The sequence below is a fragment of the Mauremys mutica genome, chromosome 1 (assembly GCF_020497125.1).
Source record: "Mauremys mutica isolate MM-2020 ecotype Southern chromosome 1, ASM2049712v1, whole genome shotgun sequence".
Classification (NCBI taxonomy): domain Eukaryota; kingdom Metazoa; phylum Chordata; order Testudines; family Geoemydidae; genus Mauremys; species Mauremys mutica.
Genome location: NC_059072.1, coordinates 160,861,590 through 160,886,786, shown reverse-complemented (window position 1 = coordinate 160,886,786; position 25,197 = coordinate 160,861,590). Strand labels below are relative to the sequence as shown.

Sequence of the window (25,197 nt, the reverse complement as noted above, 5' to 3'; positions counted from 1 at the left end):
GCAGGGGATATGGTTGTGCCAGTTCACGCTCATGCTCAGTAGCATCAGTGAGTATATGGTTGTATGATGAAGACTGTATTCCAGTGTGCATGTAAGGCCATCTCTGTGGATGAGCAACTGTGTGAAGTTGTGTGAGTCCTGTGAAGTTGTGTGCAACTACTAGAGTCTTTGTAGGTGATAGTGGGTTGTGTGTGTAGTCATGTCAGTCTGTCTATGTGTAGCTGTAGTGCAGTAGTCCTATGTAGTCTTATCAGTGTCTGTGTGCAGCAATAAATCTGCATGCAGTTGTGTTCATGTCTGCAGTGGGTCCATGTGTAGTTGTGCGGCTGTCTGCGCAGTGGGTCTGTGTGTAGTTGTGTTGGCTGCTGTGATCTGTGTGTAGCCGTATTGGTCTGTAGTGGGTCAGGGTGTAGTTGTGTGGATGTCTGCTATGAGTCTGTGTGTAGCTATGTTGGTCTGCAGTGGGTCCGTGTGTAGCTGTGCTGTTGTCTGCTGTGGTTTGTGTGGAGCTGTACTGGGCTGCAGTAGGGCTGTGTGTAGTTGTGTGGCTGTCTGCGTCCTTCCACTGCAAGGATCACTGGAGACTAAGTGTAGAGACCATGCCTCCTTTTCCCCAGTCATGGTGCCTACCAGGAGGAGACTCCAGGTAGCTAGTTAAGCTGGCTTCTTGGCTGTTTGGAGTCACTGCAGCAGTTCAAAGCAGCCCCAGCCTGCATGTCGCCACGGGAATCACTGTGTGTAGCTCTATTTAGTCTCTGTGTGTCACTGATAGCGCGAGGTGAACATTTTTTGCTGCAGAATTCCTCAACAAAAATGTCTGTTTTTCTTGAAATTTTTTGGATTTCATCAAAAAACTGAAAATGCCAAAACTCAGTGAAAAAATTAGATGACAATGAAACTTTTTTTGCTTTAACTGAAAATTATGCAGGAAATAAAACAGATTTCCCAACCAGCCCTGGCAGTCGTATAGACACATGTTGCTGTGACTATGTGGAGTTGTGTCAGTCTCTGTGTAAAGGCACTTGTGTGGTTTTGTATGCATGGGACACAATCACTTCTGACATTACCAAATCTTCCTGGTTGTTTTCAGCCTGGCCAAGTCATTGGGATCCACACTGGGATCCAGTTTGGATCTTAGCTGAACAGATCAGACCACCTGTCTAGCCCCATCCCACCCTTTCTGGATTGCCACATTTCTCTACTCAACTTTAATGGACTGTACTTCACACCTGAGCCTTGTCTGAAGACATCTGGTCCATAGAAACAACTCTTCCCCCTTCAGTCCCTGTTTTACAGGACAGCTGCCAACCTTCTCTAAGGTGTCCTTTCACCTCCTATCCCATCTGAGACCTGATGGACTCCGAGCTGAGGAAGCTGGTGGTAGTTCATCATTCCTGACCACAAATCTGAATAGCCCCAAAACTTTGTGGGGGACTGCGATTCAAATCCAGAGCACAGTTTTGCAGGAGACCCCTGCTGCAAGAAAGGGCTTGAGCTATGGGGTGTTCACTATCTGGATCTAGATCCAGATTTTACTGCTCTACAGTTAACCCCTCATCCATGCTCCCTGAATGCCGCCAGCACCTACCATGCCCATGTGACCTCATTCCAGGAAAATAGACGGCAAAGTCCCTGGGAAGGGAGAGGCAGGGAAGGAAGGCCAGTGGCAGCTGTTGCATGTTCTTGTGGGGTGGAAGGAACCACACCCAGGCATGAAGCAAATATGAGCCATTTGTATGAGGGCTCCACTTCAAACACAGAGAGGCTGATGCTATAGTCTTTGGCGCCACCTGCTGCCCATTGTTACCCACTACAGCAAGACCCAGCTGAGTATTAAAATTATACCCGTCAATTTAGGCTATTCCAAACACTTTTGTGAGTATATTTGTGGGCTCCCTCTGCTCATCATTAAATGTCTCCTTATTTTAGATCCACACCTCTTGCTGCTACAGTATGTACAGTTTCATCTTGTCTCCAAGTAAACTCGCCTTCTCAAGAAGCTGAAGAACTGCTAGCACTGGCTTCACCCAAATATCAAGTAGCCAGGTTTTATGCAAATTTCAGCTCTGTCCTTCAGCCCACCAATGATTCTCCATTATGCCAATGAGCCCCAGTTTTGCACCCAAGCACCAACTTGTAACCCTGGGCTCCCCACACAGCTCTGCCAAGGCCTCTCACTCCTGACCTACAGTACCCCTCTGCTATTCGAATCCTGAGAAGATAGACGACAGGTGCTGAAATGTGCAAAGGATCTTTTTTATGGGAATACATGCACAAAATGCAAGCTTAGAGCTGATCACCTGACTCCTACCACTTGTATCACCTCAAATAGATTTTAGTGAAGGGCTCCAGAAGCAAAAAGCCATTGCACTAATCAACTTGCATCTTATATCTCTTCAAGGGTCAGTGTACACTCATTTGTCTGTCTGAGACCAGAGATTAGCTCATGCTACCAAAATTGGATTATAAACCAAATCTTAAATACCTGAGTTCACAGATGAGGTTTGGGTTCACCCTTTCTACCCAACTCAGAAGTGTCTGCTTTACATTTCTACAGAGGTGCTTGGTTTACAGCAACCAGTACCTCTTTCATTTCCCACTCCGGGTCTAGAACCTGTGTTCTGTGACAGTGGCTTGCATGCTGACATCCTGCTTTACACTTTCTCCCTTGTTATTTGGTAGCACAGTTGAGTTCATGACTATTCACCACATGTGAAAGGTGTTTCTTTCAATTAAGCCAGGGAAGGAAACTGGGTTTCAGATGAAAGACTAATGGGAACATTTGAGGAATTTGCCAAATAACCTTGAAATTTCACCCAAGGGGCTGAAAAGCTTGAGAGAATAGGAGCAAATGAACTGGAAGTGGGAGGAAACAGAGTGGAAAAAGGCCACAATGTTTACACATCTCCTGAACCATACATATATTTGCAGCTTTGCACCTGGCTCTCCTATGCAAAGTGACTCTGTTAAAATGCATCAACAGGCTCCATGTTTCCTATCGCTCAGTGACTCCAAAGCAAATGGGTCACTTTACAAATTAAAAGCTGGTTTAGCTAACTTCACCGTCAGCTAGGGTGATCAGATGTCCCAACTGTATAGGGACAGTCCTGATATTCAGGGCTTGGTTTTATGTAGGCGCCTATTACCTCCTACTCCCCTCCTGATTTTTCACACTTGCTATCTGGTCACCCTACCCTCAGTGTGGGACTTGAGAATCTAGCTTGCCTCTTTCCTTCTCATGCATCACTAGTGATAAAGGTTCTGCTGGCTAGATTCTGCCTTCCAGAACACCTGTGTGATGCCATTGTTTTCAGAGGGTTTGCACAGACAGAATCGATTGACACACAGGCCCAGATTCTCAAAGATATTTAGGCTCGTAGCTGCATCTCTAGGTGTCTAAATCCATCATTTTAGGCACCACTGACATGTTCAAAACCTGCTCCCAAGCTCTGTAGGTGCCTAAGTCCTCTAGGCACATTGGTTTCCATTGGTTGGCCTATTCAATGCATTCTAGGCACTGCTGCCACCCCGCAGCCAATGAGCAACTCAGAGCCATTGCTCCAGCCAAAGCCCCAGCATCTCCAAAGCAGAATTCTCAAACTAGGTGGGTGACACCTATCTCACCAGTGGGGCCTGAGCCCCCTGCCTAACACCTGACACCTATCAGCCCTGCAGCTGGAGAGCTTGAGCCAGACCACTGGTGGGGAGCAGGGGCAGCATAACGCCCCCACAAAAAACAGCCAGGGGGGTCACAGAAAAATGTCTGGTGAGCATCACAAAAGTATTGAGTGTGCGCAGGAGAATGAGTGTTTGGGCTGCTGGGGCATGGGCTACCTAAGCAGCTGACCTGGCGCAGGTGCCTCATTCCAGGACAGTGTTCTTGGCTGAGACGCCTGAGCAGAGGGAGGTGCCTATGTCTGACCTGTCAGTCAGGTGGACCAGGTCAACTATTTAGGGGCCTCTACCTCGCTCCTCTCTCTGCTCCACCCCTCAGCATTTCCTGCTGGCTGCCTTAGGCAGCTCACCACTCAGCCTGCTGGCTTCTGAGATCTCTTAGCCACCCGATGCTCCCCATTCTTTGCCTGAGGCCCAGATCCTCAAGTACACTTAGGCATTGACCTCCCACTGAAGTGAGTGGGACTTTGTGACCCCAGGCACCTCTGTATTTGCCTCCTCCCACCATTGTAATAATCTTTGTACAACAGACACCTTGCAGGGTATCATTTGAAAACTAACAACGCCTGGACCAATTTCTGGTGTGCTGTATGTACGCAATGTCTAATCAGAGTTATGGATGCATGCTGGAATGATACCGTAACTTAAATGTGTTCAAGCCAGGCTCGTCGGGGGGATTTGGTTAAACAGGCCTGCTTGGACAAAGGAATGTGTATTTGAGGCAGGCAAAGACAACGAAGGGCCATTTTTACACGTTAGCTATAAGCTAATTAGCAAACAAGTGGGGGAGCAAAGAGCATGGAGCTTCCTTCACCACCAGACTCCATGTCACCGTCCTCACAGCTTGAATAAACTTTACTTTGAGGGGTACCCCTCAGGAGAATCCATTGCAAAGGTTCATTGGCCTATAAATGAGAGGGGCAAGGAACCCCCACCACCCGCAATTATCTATCTTTCACCTAAGAAGACAAAGGTACCAGCCCTTTGACTTTGGGGCACAGCGCCGGACGCAGGGGTTTGGTCAGCCATCTAGATGGAAGCATGTGGTGAGGCTTTTACCTTGACCCAAGTCTAGCTTGTTACGTTTTAGGTATTAGAAAGCGTTTTTATCTTTATTTCTCTTGTAACCATTTCTGACTTTAAGCCTTATAGTTGTACTCACTTACAATCTCTCTCTTTGTCATTAAATAGACTTGTTTTATTTTAACTGAACTGTTTGGTAACTCCAGTTAAAGTAACAAACTGTTCACTACTGACTCCTTAAAGGAATAACAGCCTTTAACATTCCTCTGCTTGTTCCAGAACAGGGCTGAACATTTTAAAACATTTTTTGGGGAAAATGTGGGGCTGGGGAGAGTGTGGAGTCACCATATCAGTCATTAGCCAAGGCTGGTGGAGGCCAGTGGAAGGCTGTGGTATTGTAGTAATGCACCAGGATCCAAAGTGTTGCACCAGGGCTGCCCAGTACATAGACACAGAGGGCATGCTTGGGGCTGACTGTGGGCATCCCAGGCAGAGAGCCACAGTGGCAGAGCATTGTGAGGCACTTGCGGTTACAGGGTAAGAGGGGCCACAACTCTTCATTGCATCTCAGAATGTCACAGGGTTAGGCATCTAAATAGCTTGGAGGATCAGGTCCTGCACACCTGACTCAGGGCTGTGGATTCCAGAAGGCAGCAGCCCACCTAGGGATTAGGCATTGCAATGCTGAGTGCCTAAGTTGGAGCTGGACCTTAGTGAAAAATTCTGTTGATGATGCACCCTCAGCTCCTTTTCACTGAGCTGTGCTGGCTTTCCAGGGTTAACAATCAAAATATTCAAAGCACCACCAAGGTACTTCAGCATGCTCTGCAGCATCCCTTTGCTATTCCAGTTTGGGGCTCCCCACACAACTCTGCCAATGCCCCTCACGCCTGCCCCACAGCCCCACCCCTGCTATTCCAGTGCTGGGCTCCCCACATAACTCTGCCAATGCCCTTGAGCCTGATCTGTAGCAGCCCCAGTTATTCCAAACATGGGCCGCGCCACAACAGAAATTACCAGCTGGTGCCAAAATTCATGACATATTTTTGATGTGTATCACCAAACTCATGTCACTTGTGACCTAGAAACAATCTGTTCCCGTGCTTTCCCCCCATGTATTTGTGAAGGGCCACTATGCCCTGTGGCCTAGTTTAGCTAGAGGCATGGCATGGCATGGCAAAGCAAGATATTAGTCCTTTATGTTGCTGGGCCAGCTACATTTCTTTGGGCCTAGCTTTTGACAAGACACTATATAGAGTCTGTCCTTCAGGCATTGCTCTTGGCAGTCCAATCGCTGGAGAGAGTAACCTGTCTGAGAAAGGCCTTTGCCCAGGTGGGGGAGTTTTCTGGCATCTACTCAGTCCTGCACAGGGAGGTGCTGGGATGCTGTGGTCTGTCAAAGAATGAGTTGAGTGAGAAGCTACACATTCAGCTGATCCGAGGCCACCACATATCAAGCACCAAGCTACTGGGCTACAAGTCGCCACCCAGACACCGTCTGAGTTAGTGAGTGGTCATGGGCTGAGACAAAGAGAAAGTCAGATCAGCTGAGGGATGGGCTGACACATAAGCTATGCAATGACATATCTTTCTAAAAAATAGGCTCAAATGCCAGAACGGAATAGATGCAGGAATCACAGGGTTAAATTCTCTGGCCTGTGTTACACAGGGGGTCAGACGAGATGATCACAGTGGTCCCTTCTGGCCATAAAAGCAATGCATGGGTGACATTGTCACCTGATGGAGCTCTGAAATGGCATCAGCTGTTTTCCAGCCAGCCAGTGACTGAATCCAGAAGGCAATCCCTGAAGTGTTACATTGGCCAATTATTGCCCATCGGAAGCAGATCAGTGTCCATATGCGGAGTGAGGCCAGCAGAGGTAGGTGTGGGAAGCTGGTGCTGTCAACTCAGAGATGTGATGGCTCTGGAAAGGGGCACCACCAGCCCACTGGTATGTTGGTTACAATACAGGGGTGGTGACTGCTCAGCTGTGTGATAAGTATGGGCTGATGCTGGCTAAGAGTTCTGATGGGTATGGACAGGGAGATGACGCCTGCTCAAGGATGGGTTGATGTGATGGGAAAGGTATGAGAGCAACGGTAGCTAAGGGCTGGCTATGATATGAGGATGAGTCAAGAATAGGCATGTTATGGCTAGAGAATGTGATGGTTAGGAGAGGGGGGCTGATGGTATGGAAACGAAGCTCCGGGATCTGATTAATGAGACGGGGACAATGCTGGCTCAGGTGTGTGGGAGAGGTGTCAGAGAAGGCATGCTATGAACTCTGGGATGGGATGGTCATCAGTCAGTGGGACCTCTCCTCCTTTCTTCTCAGTGTGCTTGCCATCCCCTGGCACTGTACGCTGCCTTGTCCACATCTTGGTGGATCCTGTGCATCTTTGCAGGGGGGGAGGGGGGTTGATATTTTTTTTTAGTGCCACCTGTCTCTAAGCCTTGGGGTGTTGGAAATGGGGACACCTTGGGACAGATTCCCCAAATTGCTTGGGCCAGGCCATTGGTGTTATATGCTGATCTACTTCATCCTATCTCAGCCACACGTAATGCTCCCAGGGAAAACAAAGAGGGCACTATTAGCTGGCATTCTGGCATTCACTCTCCCCCGCCCCCTTCCCCAAATTCCCCCTCAGAGCTTAGCTAGATCCTGCCACGAAGTGGCAAAGCAGGGTTAAAAAATGCAGGTTAATAGCAAGGGCGCTACACCATGTTTCCCCACAAGGTGGCATCCGAAGGCAAAAATGAGGACAAACAGAGCTAACCTGTGCACAGCGCTGCAAACTGGAGACAAGCCCATGTGCAGATCTTATCCCAACGTTTCGGGGATGATTGCATTTGGGGATCTGGGTCAGATGCACCCAGAAATGTCCCCACCTCCTCCAAATGAGACAGTTGGGCACCAGGAGAGGAACCCAGAGTCCACATGAAATGATACCAGCAACTGGCCCAAGCAGACGTCTGCTATCTACCTACCTAGCAATCACTCCATCCCTCCCTCCCTAGTTCCCAGGTGATTGCTGTCTCACCCCCTCAGCTGGGAAGCGGAGGTTAAATCCGGCCTGTTCCAACCAGCAGCTCTACATGTCATTATCATCTGTGGACTGTGGTCTAACTCTGCAATGGAAGACCTGGAGAGGAGTGGCCCTAACGTCCAACTTCACTGAGCTACTGACACTTCGTCGGCAACCCTGAAAAACCAGAATGTGCTGTACAGAAGCTTCTGGCCACACAGCCTTCTGGATGTTCGAAAGTTGTGACCTGAGGCGAATGTGGTGTTAGTCAGAAACCTGTCCATCCCACATCCCCACCCTGCAACACGGACCCCAGTTCTTTCCTATAACTGGGATGGGGAACACAGAGCCCCACTGGGACCTGTAAGTAGGGTGGGGCCAACCCTTGCCTTCAGGGTGTAGGCAGCAATTTGTAATTAGCAGATCCATGCACAGAGACTAATCTATTGTCCCCAGGCCTTGGACTGACCTGCCACTCCACACAATCCCACTACTCACTCAATGGCTGCAGGATCTAGCCTGGGCTGAGAGTGAACCCCCCACCAAAGTCCTTCAACTGCACAGAGCACAGCACTCAAATGGCACAGACACCACAGATGGATCCCCAGGAATTGAACCTATGGTCACTTGTATCACACTACAGAGGAGTCACAACTGCACACACATAACAGATTCATCCCCAAAGGGCAACCACAGCCTCTCATCTGCAGAGGGGCTCGCTATAGCCCCTCCCCATGCCTTCTCAGCTGTCTACTGGTAAAGGGACTCCCCATGGCCTCACATGCCAGGTTCCCAGGCTCAGTGATCTGAGGGAGCCAATATGGAGCTGTGACTTCCGAAACCTGAGTGTGATTCTCCTTTCATGTACATTGGCGTAAGTCAGGTGTCACTCCACTGAATTTAATGTCAAACCAGTGTGAGAGGAGAACTGGGCCCTATGACTCTTTTTTTTGGAGGAGAGACAGGTGTGTGTGTGTGTGTCTGTCTGTAGTTGAGAAATTATGGGAGGAAAAATATCTAGCAGGCCTGGGAGACTGTATTTCAGGGAGCACCAAAGATTTTTGTGACTCCACAGCATCAGAGGCCAATTCTGTTTACAAAGACATTCACTGATGCTTATCTAGCAACGTCTCTTGGGCATGTCTTGGGACAGGAGTGGTTGCAGGGAAAGAACAGAACCATCCACTATTGAAAAAGGAACAGGGGCCGGACAAAAGCTGTCTCTCTCTTTCCCCACCGCCCTCTCCCGCCACAGCCTGCGGTGGCCAGGTTTTTACACATGCCAGTTCCTCTGCAGGAAGTCATTTTTCTAGTCTGTTGACTCTCTTTGCCAGGGCTTCCGAAGATGAAATCTTTATTATCATGGAGGCTTAAAAGGGAGGAATACTGTTAATTCCATTTTCAAGGTCATACTTTGAAAGTTATTAATTTCTTTCTTCCAAGGCTCTGCACTCTACTTTGAGGCTTTAGGGATTAGCAGCTTCTACTTACTAGGGCTTGCTTGGTTGTGGTTTTTTTTTTTTTTTCTTTCCAACCTGCCTTTGTGCTTTGGGGAAAAAGACACAATTCACACACCACTCTGGTTGCAGCATGCTTGTACCTTATTCTCACTGTCAGTTAATACCTATGGACCTGTTGTTGCTGCTTATATTCCCTGGTGGGGGGGGGGTCTTATGATTAAATTCTGAGTTAGGGCATTGGGTGGGCCTCATGTCTACACAGCCAATGCGCTGGCTTTTCAGGAGGCAGCCAGGTCCTCTGCATGAGCTAGCGATTACCCCAATCTAGAGCTCATCCACAGTGAGCTAGCAACTGTTCATGATGTTCTAGAGAGGGCCTTTTCCCCCTAGCTTGCTAGAGCCTGTCCATATTGCTATAGCTGCTGTAGAAGGGGACCGCTGTCCTAGCTAACAAAGCCTATGACTAGAAGACCAAATATGGCTCCTAGCCAGGTAGATGAGTTTCTCTCACGGCTAACCTATTTTTTTCCTGTAGATTTCAGGAAGTTCTAGGGTTTTACCACGGCTAAGAAAATCCCCTCTGCCCCTCTCCTCGTTCATTCTCTGAGCAACTAATGTTGATTTATCAAGAACCTGGCATACTGCTTCTCCCAAATGCATTACTGAGCCCTTGATCCCTCCATCTAAAGATCTGATTCTACAAGCAAAACAGCTGGGGACCATGTTACCCAGAGTCGCTCCCCTGGGCCATTCCTGGGTCGATCTGAGTTTTCTCCCCACCACAAGCTTCTCGGAGAGAATGAATCCCTTCCCTATTCAGATTTCCAGCTGATGGCGCATGTGTGCACCAGCGTGTCCCATCCCCTCAGCAGCCAGCCAGTGCTGAACACAGTCCGGCTTCTCAGTGCAGAGCACATAGCCTGGATCCCACAGCACTGGGCATGCAGTGTCAGCTGAATAGATGCCCAGTCTGTGTTTACCCCACCACCCATCTCCGTGCATAGCTGCACTAGGCATCAAATGAAATCCTTTGGTGTGCCAGGTTTTCATGGGCGTGAATTGTGTGCATGTGTCCATGGGGTGGAGGATGGGCAGTAGGGGCATGGAGACAGGTTAGGGGATAGGTGTGCGGAGTGAAGTACAGTGGCTGGAAGGTGGTGGAGCAGGAGAGCGGGCAGAGATGGGGCTTAAGGGGAGAGATAGAATGCGAAACAGAGAGTGGGGCAGAATGAGAAGCAAGGAAGTGGGGACAGGGGAGTAGTCTTAGTGACAGGGGTACTGAGTGAGACAGAGGCCGGCGCAGAGAGAGCTAGAAAGGAAGTGATGGAGGATATGTCTGAACTTTGACCAGGGGCTGATTCCCAGCTTGAGGAGACACATCTGCACTAGCTGTGATCAAGCTAGAATGCTAAAAATAGCCATCGCGTCACAAGCAGTGAGAGGGGCTAGCTACCTCTCAAGTACAATCCTGTCCATGATGCTAGGTACTTGGGGTATCTCCTTCTGCGACTCGCACTGCCATGGTGACGTGTTTAGCGTGCTAGCTGGATCAGAACCAGCATGGGCATGTCTCCTTGAGCTGGGATCCCACAGCTCAAGGAGCTCCATTTACACCTCGAGGTCTTGTGTAGGCATGCGCAGAGGCAGATAGGGAGAGCGGCCAGAGAAAGAAAATGGAGCATGAATGAGAGAAGTCTGAAGGGAGATAGAAGAGGACAAGAGGTTGGCACAGAGAGATGTAGAGAAGGAAAAAAGGAGAGCGGGACAGAAGGATAGTAGGGAGGGGACAGAAATGGGCAGGGAGATAGACTGACAGAAAACTGATCTGTTTTCCCCTATGGTGAAGGCTTCTTTTGTGCCTTGCTCTCCCCTGGGGTGGGGTCTGGCCACTTGACATGCCAAGGCCGCTGTTTTGTGGCCAGGCCTTTGTTAGTGTCTCTGCGAGCACGTGCGTGTAGCAATGTGCATGCAGTAGATGGCATATGAGCTGGATAGTGTCTATGTGCCTGCACTTGCGGGAGTAGGTGCGCATCTGCTTTGCGTGTCGTGATCAGGGTTGGGTGTAAAGTGTGTGTATGGATCCTGGGATGTCTCCCTTATGTTCACAGCTATCTGTGTACTTCAGGGGCCTGACCCTCGGTCACACTAAGGCCCCTTTACTTTGCTCTTGTTGGCGGAAACGGCCTGCAGAGAATGCCCTCTGATGTAGCGCTGACACAGGGATTCTACATGGGTGCTGCTCCCCTTTCCCTGAGGCTGCTCTAACTTGCACCACGGGCCAGGTAAGGCCCTGCACAGTCCCTGGATGGGGTGGGGGCTAGATTCTGTGCTATGCCTCTCAGGAACCGCAGCCCAGAAGGTGCAGCCCAGATGGAGGGGGCAAAGGTGGCTTTATGCCAGCGCTGCATCTCCTGTATTCTGGGTCTGGCTGGGGCCAGAACAGTCCCCGACAAATATTAGAGTCGCTTTGGGGGCTGCTCTAACTTATGGCAGCCTCCTTGTGACTGTCATTGGGCTTTTCCCTAGCTCAGAAGCACTCTATTTCCTGCCTCCAGCATGCCCCCATGCCATGGATTGCAAGAGGAGCAGAGCAGTGCTGGGTATGTCAGACCTAACCTGCTCCTGGGGAAGCCTCCCCCTAGCCACTGTGGTCCCTTTATGGCCCCTCCATGTTACTGAAGCAGAATCTGGCCTGGAGCTTGAAACTCTGTTTGTCCACCCCACCTCCACCTCTACCCCAGAGGCAGGAATGGAATAACTGAGAATGAGGCCCTAGACAGAGGGGTGTGTGTGTGTGTGTGAGAGAGAGAGAGAGAGACAGAGAGAATAACTAACACTATAGATGTCATGTGAGTTGTGTGAACACAACCCTGTATGTTTTCATGTTTGAGTTGGCGTGGGTGAATTATAACTCTCTCACGTGAGTCAGTTTGTATGTCTCCCTGTGTGAGTAGATAGGTGTGTCCTACAGCTGTTGGGTGAGTGTTTGTGTGTGTAAATACGGGTGTGAGAGTGGCTCTGTGTGCACTCTAGAGCTCAAATGCTGGCCTCTTCTAAAGCCCCTTATTGGTACTCCAGTGGTGCAAAGCAGTCTTAAAGCTGCCTGAAACAGCCCTTGTGTGGGGGAATGCTTGAGCGGATCTCAGCTAGCTATGGTGGCTTTCTGCTAGCCTAGCCCAGCCCCCCTGGTGGAGCAGGTTGTGCATTTGTGATCCCTGATAGGACACAGCCCCTATAGAACTGTTATAACCCATTACAACTTAGAGCAACCCTGAGGCTACTCTGAGTTTCACGGGAGGGTGGGGGGTGGAGCGCCGAACTGTCTCTTAGCTGGCTTTAGGTTTGGGGCGGCATGGAAAGATGGCACACAATCCCTTCTGGTTGCCCTTTAGGTGTTCCTAAGCACCTGGGGATCAAGCCCTAGGTGGTGTGTGCATTGAATAAGCCTACGTGTGTATATCCATGTGAGCAAGTAGGTGTGTCCACTATAGGTGTTGGGAAAGTTGGTTTGTGTGAGTGTGTTTGTGTGTGTCAACTCCCACAACACCTACCGTATACGATGCCTGGCTGGGACTGAACAAAGGTGCACTGGTTATGTCGCATCCTCTTCAACGCAGGAACCACTTGCACTGATTCCCCGCCTGCACCCTGCTCCTGCTACCACCCCAACATAGCCATTCCCAGAAGCGTGAAGGGCAGACTAAGCCCCATTTCCCCTTGTTCTCCTTGAAACAGACCCTCCCTCTTTTGTTAGGTCCTTCGATGGGCACAGCACTTCCTGTGTGTGCGCCAGGAGGACTCTGCTTTTCTGCAAGTCTGATTTGCTTGCAAAAAGGTTCTTTTTTTTTTTTCCTGGTTGTTTTTGTTTTCCGAGAGAGCGCTGAGACAGCTGTATTAATCATGCAAGCCCAGCCATGTGTAATGTGCTTTATCAACCACAGAGCAAGCACTGAATGGCAACCAGTTCACGAATGGGCCCAGCGCAGTGCCTGAGCCTAGAAGATAAACCCAACGCTTCCCAAACTGACTTACCATCCTGGGTTAGTGAATGGAGAGGCTGTTCGCTCGGGACAATAACCAGATGGGAGGTCAATTTGTTAGGCAAATTCCTTAGTGGTTTGCAAAGTGGAAATGAGGAAGGAGGGTGAGGATGGGAGAGGGGGGAACGGTTCTATTCAAGGATTAAAAAAAGAAGTGATGTCTGTTCTCTCCCCACCCTACTTTAATTTCAGTGCAGCTTTTCACAACAGGTCTCTGCTACTGGGAAGGCAACTGAAAAAGGATGGGGAGAGAGAGAGGGAGAGAGCAGGGGCTTTATGTGTATTTGTTATAAACCTGATACAAGATTTATATTCCCCCACCACACTCCTCCAAGTAAAAAGCTTAGGGTAATGGTTTAAGAGACAATATTGTTATTCCCTGAATGCTCACATGGAGGCATCAGGAGCTGGTTTAAAGCCATACCAAGCTGTGTGTTTCACAGCTGGCTCTGTAGTCCTGCCAAGCTCTGGATTGTTTGGGTCTGGAGGGGTATATTCAGCCTGAGTGCTGGTCTAAACTGAACCCATCCACACTACAGGTCAAACTCTGTTATCAGCGATCACACCTGGCCATGTATTACCTGGATTGATTATCCTAGGGTGGGGTGATTTCTAATCCATTCAATGAAGATGGGGATTTTTCCAATATTCTGATCTAGGGCACTAAGGCATGAACGCAGTTTTGCAGCTACGCTCTGTGTGCAGCAAACAGTGCTACAAACAGGTTAGGCTCTAACTGGGGCTGAAAAGGGCTTCAGGTGTGTGTGCCACTCCATAGTGAGGGCAAAGGTCGAACTGAAGAGCATTTCCCTAGGCTTTCCAGTCCTAGCTCTCAGCCTCCTCCTCCCTCTCACTCAGCTCATTGGATTCTCCGCAGCACTGCAGCTGGAGAGGGTTATGCAAATATATGCAATCCAGGGCTCATTTTGGAATAAATCAATCTAAATTAAAATTAATGAACAAAAAGTACAGAAACAGAGCAAGCAATAAAACTATTTCTCTCTCTCTCTCTTTTTTGGGGGGGAGGGGGAGGAATCTGATTTTTTTTTATGGGGAACAGAGGTTTTTTGAGCAGTCTTGACAAATGTTAGCCCAAGCTAATGTTAATTGTTATAATACTAAGACTTCGAGTTGCTCTAGCTCCCAGTCCAAGGTGCTGTTTCTAGACTTCAATTAATTTTCTCACCTCCCTCTGAGGTCAGTATTATTATCCCCATTTTACACATGGGGAAGGTGAGGATGAGACAGGACATGCAACTTGCCCAAGGTCATATGAATCATAGATTCACAGGCGTTAAGGCCAGATGGGACCATTGTGATCATCGAGTCTGATCTCCTGCATAATGCAGGCCACAGGACTTCCCCAAATTAATTCCTATTCAGCACAGAATATATCTTTTAGAACAACTTCCAATTTTCAGAAAACATTGCCAGCGATGGAAAATGCCCCACACCCATTCGTCAGTTGTTCCAGTGGTTAATTACCCTCACTGTTAAATACGTGCATCTTATTCCCAGTTTGAATTTGTCTAGCTTCAACTTGCACAATGATGAGTTTGTCTATGGTAGACCAGGAACAGAATCCAGGTGTCCCGATGTCCTGGCTTGTGCTGTAGTCACCTCTGATCCTTTCTGCTTCATTGGCCAGATTTTCAAAAGAGCTCAGCATCCCACATGATCATGCCCTTAGGTGCCACAGGGTATGTCTTCGGCACAGAGTTAGATCAGGTGACTGGCACGGGGGTCTGAGACCTGAGCTAGCCTAGCCCAGTTTGAGCATCCATACTGCAAAGCCATACCTAAGCCACAACCATGTTGCTGCACCATACACTGGTGCTGTACTCACCAAATTGGAGCTGGGCTTGTTTGAAAATCTGGCTCGATAACATCGGATGGAAGCCTTTTGAGTTCTTGAGCCCTACTTTCTGCTTAGGGTGGCAGGTTTTAAACAAGTGAGCTTCTGCTGAGATGCAGATAACTGAAGCCAACCAGCAATCCAGTTAAGTGACAGAGGTGCACCCTGGTCATACACAAATATACCATTATACAGTGATAAGTCCAACCTGAATTGTGAACCCAAACACCCCATGACCTTTGGGAAAGTTCTGATCCAGAGATGGATCAAAATGTTGCATCTCATGCTTGTCACGTCTTTTAATTACTTCTATTTTCTGGCTGCTCTGGTGTCAGGAACAGAGATCAAAACAAGCATTTGGGTCTGTTTGTGCTATGAGTTCTCAACCATGCTAAAGAATTAACGTGTTTTAAAAGCAGTGTATGTGATTTGGGATTTCACTCTTCCTTCCTTTGAGCCCTGCTAGGGAAGTGAGTTCCAATCCTAAAGAATGGCTGGGGATGGCGAGGGACCTTGAACGTGGTTTAAACTGGTTTCATTATGGGGACCAAATAATGAGTGCAAAGATCAAATTCAGACCTGGTGTTAGCAGAATTTGGCCCTAAGAACACTGTGGTGCCTGCCAAGCAATTCCTTTTCTTGGGCATGAACCGGGGGCATGGCGGGGCCTGACTCCCTTGTAAGCACCCAAGGACTCAACAAAGGATTTTTTATTGTCTTATTGGGACTGGCTGGATCAAGGGAAGGCAGTTCTGACTGCTCAGCAGGCAAGCCCTGTACCATGTTGGATCCTCAGAGTCTGTGCTGCTCAAAAGGTCCTATTTCCCCATGGTTTTCTCTTGTAGAGACATCCTGTTTAAAAGCAACCAGACCACCCAGTTTTTGCCAAATGCAGAGTCACGGTCCATGAGAAAAGTGTTCACTCACTGGAATTGCTTTGGTGCTAAGGCCCATGTGTTGGAGGGAGTGTGCTGGGAGAGAACAGGTGACCACATGAACAGGAGAAGCCTCTGTGCTTCCCAGAAGGGAGCCCAATCCCTGGGCAGGAGGGAGAAGCATGGGAGGCTGTTAAAGAGAAAGCTGCTCTTTGGGCCTCTTAGGAAGCGCCAACCTCTGGTCATTAGACACAAATGAACAGCTCTCTTCTTCCTCCCACCCACCCCAGTCAAGGCATTAGTAACAATACAAGCTACAAGGACTACAGCTAAAAGGAGACTAGCTACAATCTACAGTCCATCCAGGGTCATTCTCCAATCTGCGTCTGTTTGGTGGAAAGATAGGCCTGCCCCCGACCAGTCACCTCACCACTATCTTTATCCTGTTGATGAGCAATGGAACTGGATTTTGTTTGATGTGGCCCAACTGAGTGGCTTCTGCACTTGATTCCTTCTCGTGTTAAAATATGCATCCCAGGACAGCGCCACGCACTGCCCTGACACTTGGCAAGCTCTGGCAGAGATCCCAGGGCAGGCACGGTGAAGGAGATGGGGCTGATCTGTAATCATTTGCGAATACTCTAGGTGACCTGGTTGGTGGGATAATTACTCTATGGCTCTGTTGGGGTTACTGGAACGTTTACTGTATTCCTGTGTTGGTTCAGTTTAATGGCAGGGCTGTTAGGAAAGTAGCAGGAAGGTAACACAATGACTCCAGATAAGCAACCTCCCAATAAACAAGGAGGACACAGAAGGGACAATGCTTGAGCTGTTTTCTGGGAAAATGCAAGGTATAGGCTCCAGTCAAGACTGCTTTTGCCACAGCTGGCTGCCAAAAGACCACAGGAACGCTAAAGAGTTTAAAAGTCCAGAGATAAGTCCAGGGATGAGGTAGTTGTCCAAGAGCTGCTCATGGAGAACAGATTGACACTGAGACAGATGCTGCTGGAGGTTCTGAAGAAGCAAAACGTACCTGGCCCACTACTATAGGGTGGTGGGGTTTAGGAGTAAGACTGTTAAGATTGGGTTGACAAAGCTGTCTGGTCACCTGTATGAATCACTGGTCTTAAGCTCCCAAAGGGAAGAACTGCAGGTGCCAAATCCAGTGGGGCCTGTAAGTAATCATGGCTGGTACACAGGGTTATTACAGCCCAAGGCCCAAAATAAGAGTGGGAGATTCATGGGAATCCCCCCTGAAAGAGGTGAACACACAAGACCCTTGAGGAGTGCAGTCAGAGAGACCAGAAGAGGGGCAAAAGTGCAGCCAGACCTGTGACTATGGCAGACAGCACAGAACAAAACATCCTTAGGGCTTAACAGAGATCCCACTAGCCTTATCCTCGGAAGGAGAGGGGCCTCCTTGAAAACTTTCTTCCACAAAAGAACTCTGAGCTCTTTTGAAAATCTGGCTCTATTGATGATGCAGTGATACAACAGCCAGATGCAGTGACATCACAGCACAAATAGAGCAATGTTACAAAACGATGATGTGACATCAGCCCAGATGAGATTTCAGGCACTTTGAATGCCTTGCCTCGACAATCAGGATGGCTAGAAATTTTACCAGGGGATTTGGTACCGTAATGGTGGTCACAGACCCCATTTTTAACAGCTGAAATAAGGACCAGTTGGGTTTCACTAGTGCTCTAGGAAAGTCTTCCCCATCAAATTCAAGCCCTGTGTATTGTTAAATAGCTTCCTTTGAAATCTCTGACCTCTTTTAAACAGCAGCTAGCAGATAATAACAATACTTAAAATGTACACAGCCCTTTTCATGTCAGCGCACCTCCCTAATTAATTCACTAATTAATTAATTGTCAGAAATCCCAGGAGGTAGGAAAGTGTCAGCTATACTTTATAGATAGGGAAACTGGGGTACAAAGAGGGGACGTGACATGACTTAGGTCACAGAGGAGATTGATGGCAAAAAGAATGGAACCCATAAACCCATATAATGATGGAGTCCCTGTCATGCAAAGAAACTTTTTTGCCTTTTTTGCCTCTTTAAAGGTGAACTGCAAAGGACAAGTGAAGATTGATATAAGCACCAATGTCTGTGCTGAATGCCCACATGAAAGAAGCAGCTGGGAGCTTTCAGCAAAAGAAATGAGGTGCAGAGTATTAAAATTATATTTTCCTTCTGTGAAATCCTCTTAACACTTCCTGGTTCACTGAAGATATCACAGAATGCAACGAATTCCTAAAGACTCACTGCAACTGTGATGTCACAGTGTGATGTCCACTGAGACATTATTACTGAGACAGGAAGCAGCAAGAAAATATCAAAGGCAGTGGGGAAGAATTTTCATAGGTTGATTAAAACTGTGCTGGATGGCGCAGCCAGCGTGGTTAGAACTTAGACGGGGTATTTGGCATAGAAATCTGGGCTTAGCTCAGCTGCAATTTTTAGCATTTGCCTTAATGGGCCACTAATGCACGACAGGAGACAATACAGTTGGGAGAAAAATTAGCAAAACCTTTGTCTGTCTGTGGAATTAAAAAAAAAAGACAAAAATGTCTTTTCAATTTGGACAGAAATATTTGCCATTAAAAACCCCACATCTTAAAAAATGTAAAGAACCAAAATCTTAAACAGCCATTGTGACTATAATATCTGAGCCCATGTTTCATTTACAGTGTGTTCAATAATTGCATTTAATTGGATTTATTCTTCCATGCTAGATTCCCAACGGCCTGCTTTAGTCCTTTTTGCAGCTTCTTGAATGTTATTTGCAAATCACTCCCTGGGATTTAATTTTAATGGTGGCTTGATTTCAATTTTTCTTTTTTCGGGGTACTTTTCGTTAATTGTATTTGCAAATTTGCCTTTAAATATAATAAGTGTAGCCCCATCCTGGCCCTGAAGAAGTTGTCTGCAGCAGAGCTTGATTTGAAACTGCGGGGTGGTTAAGTGAAGCTTATGTGAAACTCCCACCATCCATTGCTCACTTCCTCTAAAGAAATGCAGGTGTTTCGTTTGGGCACACTGAATTGCTTTCCAAAAGGAAATGAACTCCTAATAATCCTTTGCATTTGACCTTATAATGCTCTAGCAACATTAACTAGTTAGTCCTCATGACAGCCCTGAGAATTTAGTAAGTATCAATATCTCCATCGTAGAGCTGGGGAAACTGAGGTATGGTGGGGCATAGGCAGCGCTTAATTTGTAATGAAAGAGGTGCCAGGGCTCAAGCAATTTTTTTACATTCATAACTGATGCAGCAAGCGCAGAGGTGCTGGGGCTATGAACTGCCAAGCCTCGAGGTGCCGGGCTCAGCCCTGGCAAGCCCTGCACACAAATTAAGCACTTTAGGCCAGAGTTTTCAAAGTGACTAGTGATTTTGGGTGCCTCCATTTTTGGGTGTCCAACTTGAAACACCTCACAAGGGCCTGATTTCAGAAAGGACTGAGCACACATCCTCTGAAAATCAGGCCCCTCTCAATCGGGACATCTAATAATGGAGACACGGCCATACTGATTTGACCAAAACGAGTGTGAGGCAGATCTGGGAATGATGTCTAGATCTTCTGATTCCCTGCCCTGTGTTCACACTCGCTCCTTGTGAACTGGGTCAAATCAGAGGTGCCTCATATCTGCTTTAATGACTGCACTATGCTTCTTTTCACAGTTAGTGCCCCAACTGCCCTACCATGCGAACAGCAAAAGACATTTTCACTGGGACAGATGAATCACAAAAAGTGAGGTGGTTTGTTAGGAATCAGCACTCAAAAGTTTGGATGCTTCTCTGGACATTCCATACCCTGAGATGGAAATCTGAGAGTAGCAGTTTTATGGTTTTTCCCCTCTTTACAGGATTTCAAGATGCTTCTGCTTCTGGTCAGACTGGGAGCACCAAGAGATGAATCTCTTTTTGAGTTACTGTGGCCTGACAATAATTAGAAATGGGCCTGACGACAAACTGAACACTGGGAATATTTGGATCTGGATCCAAACACAACAGCTCAGGCTCATCTCTACAAAAGGTGGGAAGAAAAGAAGTTGAGCAAAGTCACTTGAACCTCAGGTTTGGATTCAATCTGAGATTCTGGCAACAGTTTTTTTTGGGGGGGGGGGGGGGAGGGAGGAGCAACTGGGATGCAAAGCAAAAGGGGACATCCTTATTTTCCTGTCATTCTGCTCTGCCCACCCTCGGCTTTTAGCATTTGTTGAAATGATGGAGAATGACCCGGCTAGAGAGGTACTTTGACATAAAGCATATACTGACCTGGAAAAGGGTTGGGGAGTGTGGGTAAAACTCGCTCTAAGGGGGGAAAAACAACAATAAGCAACATGCAGGAGAAAAGGAAATGCCACTTTCCACACCCAGCAAGCAGCCGTTACAAACCTGACCGCTCCCCCTGCAATTGGATTGACTAAGACGGTTTCACATACAGAGCATTATGCTACCAACACATCACAGTACATGTTTCCATGGACTGGGATTGGGAGTTGAGAAGACACCATCTCAATGGCACACAGAACTGAATAATCAATGTCCATACAGCAGGAGGAATAAAAGACCTGCAGTGAAGTTATTTGTAGATGGGTCACATGGCCTCTTCCTGCTTCCAAATGCCACTGAGTCACCAGACCTTGGGCCACCTTAGCGGCATTTCCTGCTTGGACCTAGTCTTTGGCAGAGAAGTGAATTGTGCAGGTAGGCGTGTCAGGTCATCTACGTGGATTTATTGCCTCCACAGAATGGACACACCCCAGGGACCTGAGCGCATGATCATTTGCTGTGCTGCAACCTAATTGGTCACACATTCCTTTAGTGCCCTCACCTCTCCATGGTGCAATATTTGAGGAAAAGCTTTCACAGTCCCATCAACATCTCCTTGTTTATACTGCCTGCTGGATTGGGGGATTTGGGTACAGATTTTGAAGATTCATCTTTGGTACATTGTTACGTCATGATACTGCTCCTGCTGGCACCATACTTTGCACTTCGATAGCACTCTCCCTTCCAGGATCTCAAAGCACTTAAGACAGACGTTAAAGAATTAAGACTCACATACCCATTCTGAGGTGGCGGATTATCCCCACTTTACAGATTTTGCCCAGATGCATTGAGAGGGGAAATGATTTACCCACGGTCACACAGTGAATCAGTGGCATAGCCAGGAACAGAACCGGACCCTGCTGGACAGGTGTTCTGACCAGTAGACCATTCTCCCTCCATTATATTGAATGGAATTTGTCCAGGCCAATTCTGATTGCTCGATGGTATGTGTCACCCAAATGGTGAATATGAGGACTGAACCAGCTAGAGGAGTTCCCAGTACCCCCTGATGCCAGGCGTGTGGCTGGGGGCCTATAAGTGTGTGAACATACCGTGGATCCTGATAGAGCAGAGAAGTAGCAGCTCTGCTAGATGAGCTAATAGACACTGTCTCTGTCTGACTGAACCTGTGGGAGCTGCACTAAGATCATCGCTGATGGAAGTTGTATTTGGCAGGTTATACAGGTAGTCAACCATTATTCACTTCTAAGCTGAACTTCAGCTATTCAGAGATGGGCGCTCTTTCTAAAACACCCTGTGCTCATATAAACTGGTCTCTGAATAGCTGAAGGTTCTCCAAGCCAATCGGGATGTAGCAGGTCAATTACATCCCAGTGAAAATGACAGATCTCCTGCATTAACAGTACCAGCAGAAGTGTCTGAATCCACAGCAGGAACTGGGGAGATTGTCTCTTGTTTGGAAAATACACAACTAGGCTGGGTCTCTGTTTATGTAGCAACAGGGGATTCTTGTTCTGTGAAAACAGGCTATTGTGCTGACATGATTTCCATGTTATTTAGTTAGTTAAATAATAACTCAGACCCGCTTCCTTCCTGTCCTGTAGATGGCAAGAGGTTGCACATTGCAAGCAGTTAGAGTGCAATAGCCTCCTTATCACACTACTTTCTATTAAATGAATAGACCTCCATTCCCCTTGCCTGCTGAGCAACAGCCTTTCTACTCCACCAAAGGTGTAACAGCTGCTTCTCAGCCTCACCCCACCCCATTATCACCGTAAGAACTCGACCTCAGCACATTATTCTCCCTGCTTTTGCAGCTCCGGATACAATGCAGGGTTTTCAGGGAAGTTGTTGGGTGCAGTGCATGGTATGAACTGTGCTATTCAGTTACAAGGATACATCCCAAACTCCATCTGCTAGAAGAGCACCACTGATTATCTGAAACTGATGTGTGCATGAAATAAGGTATGGGCTAGCAGGTGAGGTAAGATATGCACAGGTGAATATATGTATGTGTGTGTGTCCATGCATAAAACTGGGGCACTGATAGATAATGGCATTTTGGAAACATGCTCTGATTCTTCTAAGAAATGTGCTTATAGTTGGAAATCTGTTGTGTCTGATTAACAAGATAACCTATACCTGAAATCTCTTGGGGATTCTGTGGTGGGGACCTGCCTTCTGCTGCTTCTAACTGAAACATGCCTTGCCAGCTGCCTCTCCTTCTCCAGATCTACTCATTCAAGGGTGCAAACAGGAGAGGGGACAGGATCACTGTGGTGACTGTCCCACTGTAAATCAGACCATACAACCAGCAGGAGAGCAAGGTGCTGCCAGTGCCTGTGGATTCCTGCTTTATCCCCATCTGCGGGCTAGACCCTAAGAAGGTGCCGATTATGATTTGCACCAGCTGAGGGTCTAGTCCAGGGTGTGAGGGGACAACTTCCATTTTGTTTCCATAATGCCTTGGAATGTCTTTGAAAGAATGATGTGCATGCATATGTATGTGTGCAAACCTGTGTGTATGCGTGTGCTTGTTTATATTGGGTGGGTATACTTGTGTGTGTGTGTGTGCCTATATACCTTTACGTGTGTTCAGGTGTGGATACACATCTTGTGTATGTGTGCCTGTGCGTGCCTGTAGCATGGACTTAGCTATAATTATGGTCTTGCTCAGACACTTCCCCAAAGCACTCTGTTAATTCAGGAGATAAAGGAAAACAAAATCTTTCCTTCACAGTGTATATAGGAAAAATGTTCCTGACACTGATTCTCCATCACCAGATTCTGTGATGATACCACTTGTACCTCTCTGATCATTTTCACAGAAATCCTTTCTATCCCAGACACAGAGGGACAGGATGTGTTTTGTCCTTTTCTTGGAGTTCATCACATTCTTTGCTGTAAACTCAGTCTCCTTTTGCCCCCTCTTGGCTCTTGTTTCATTTCATGGAATAAATCCTTCTGACTCTGAAAAACTCCAGGAGAAAGGGGCATAAATCTCTCTGTCCATAGCAGACAATGATGCTTCCAGGACCCTTGTACCAGGCCACTCTCTATCTATTCATCTCTCTTTTTTTAAATGTAGCATCTCTCATTACAGTACCGAAATCTAAGGAACTCAGCACTCTCTGACTTTTTTATGGTACCTGTTATTTCCTGGAACATCCCCCTCTTTTCCCTCTCACTAGACTGTATTGTCAAATAATTTTGTGGGTCCCTTTTACCCCTCAGCCACGGGCAAAGTCGCACGTATCTTAGCACTACCCTATTGCGCTATTTCTGTCTCACCAGCTGTCACACTTCAACCACTACAGAACCTTCAGGCAGCAACATTCCATCTGCCTCTCAAAAGGGACGTTGTCCTAGTGTGAGTTTATTCTCTATTAAAAATATATAAAATCTTTCTCTGCTATTTCAATCAATCCGATTCCAGAGAAGAAAATCACTCAAAAGCTGCAGCTTGAAAACCTTACATTTGTTCACGCTTGGGCACGGGGCTGAGAATGTTCAGTGGCTGCTGTTCCAGTTGCTAGGTGATCTGTAAAGGGGTTTTTTTTTTTTTTTTTTAAAAAGTGGGGTTGTGTTCTTTGCTTCCTTATGATGGATGCTTAATTATTAATTATTATTATTTTTTACTTCCCCAGCCCTCTTAAGAATGGCAGTTCTGGTCTCCTCATGCTTTGATTCTCATCTCTCCCACCTTAACTGAAAGTTGGGGAGGGGTTTGTAGAAGTGTTAACAAATCATTTTCCCCAAGACTCCTTCTCCTAAACCAGCCACTGAAGTTATTATACAGGTGTTTAGTAAACAAACAGTTACAAGGAGTCTAACAAAAAAATCTCTTCCCCTCTCAGCTGCTCAGCTTTCACTCTCTTGGCTCTCGTATTGTCTTCGTGTCACAATTTCTCCAGTCCTCAGGGAGTTTTCTAGCCTAGACAGGACCGGAATTTGTAATGTAAAAAAACCCAGCAAAACAAACCCACAACCCACCCCCAAGCAGTTTGAAAAAACGCAGGCCCCTCTTTATACATCATAAAAAAACCAAAAGATGGCACAAGCTCAATTTATATCCTCTCTTCAGGTTATCTTTAATGGTTTCCATGTTTTCCCTGATATGGTAGATGACATCACTAACAAGCTTATTCAGGGAATGCAGCTATCTGATTGGGCTCTGAGAACTGGGACTCCTGGGATCTATTCCCAGCTATGCCTGTGACTATGTGACCTTTGGTAAGCCCCTTCCCCTCTTTGTCCCTCAGTTTTCCCTCAGGTGCTAATACGGCTCATCTATCTCCCAGCAGCTTGTGAGGTTAAAATATTCACTGCCTGTAAATGCTTTGAGATCCTCAGAAGCAAGATGTGATAGGCATGCAAAGTGTTTCTGTTTTTCTGTATGAGTTCTGATCTTAGATTTTGTTTCAATTAAGCATTACAGTTCATCTGCAGAAGGGCAGCCATGAGAGAGGGGAAAACTTATTTTGTCAAATTTAGAATTTAGCCTCAAATCATGGGTTCTACTTTTGGCATTTTTAGTAGTAATAGTAATCAGAACAAAACGTGTAGCATTTGAGGTTCATGTTCCAGGCTACAGCCCTGAGATTTTTATTTGAATCCTCTGGCAGTCCCCCAAGAGTAGGGCAAAAAAGACTTTCAGAGTAGAAACTTACCTTGTTTGTGTGCCAAAAGTTTCCATTTAGTCAAAGACATGCTAATCTCTTATTACGTTTGGAACCAGTGGCTTACATGAAGTGTTCCATGGAATGCACCTTAGTTTTGCAAAACTTCAAATTAAAATATTAAAAAATCCAGGTGTCTCATGAATGCAAAAATGCCAGCGGGTTCTCCCATCCCTGCTACATCAATTTTTTTTTCATTTAAAAAACTATTTTCCTTATCTTTTGATCAGTCTGGCTCCAGAAACCATAAACAAACCTA

At 47.1% G+C, this 25,197-nt stretch overlaps 1 protein-coding gene across 6 annotated transcripts in view; it reads right to left on the bottom strand.

Annotated features, from left to right (window-relative positions):
- LOC123360821 (limbic system associated membrane protein) overlaps positions 1 to 25,197 on the bottom strand; it is a 1,375,067-nt gene that overhangs the window by 11,562 nt on the left and 1,338,308 nt on the right. For 3 of the 6 annotated variants that reach the window (XM_045001275.1, XM_045001278.1, XM_045001269.1), the window contains one exon: positions 20,242 to 20,277. The exons of 1 other annotated variant lie outside the window; for it this stretch is intronic. In XM_045001275.1, the coding sequence (XP_044857210.1) occupies positions 20,242 to 20,277 (36 nt within the window). Of the gene's footprint in view, positions 1 to 15,210; positions 15,246 to 16,006; positions 16,119 to 20,241; positions 20,278 to 25,197 lie in introns of those variants that run through there. 2 more of the 6 variants (XM_045001279.1, XM_045001270.1) reach the window with 2 other exon arrangements.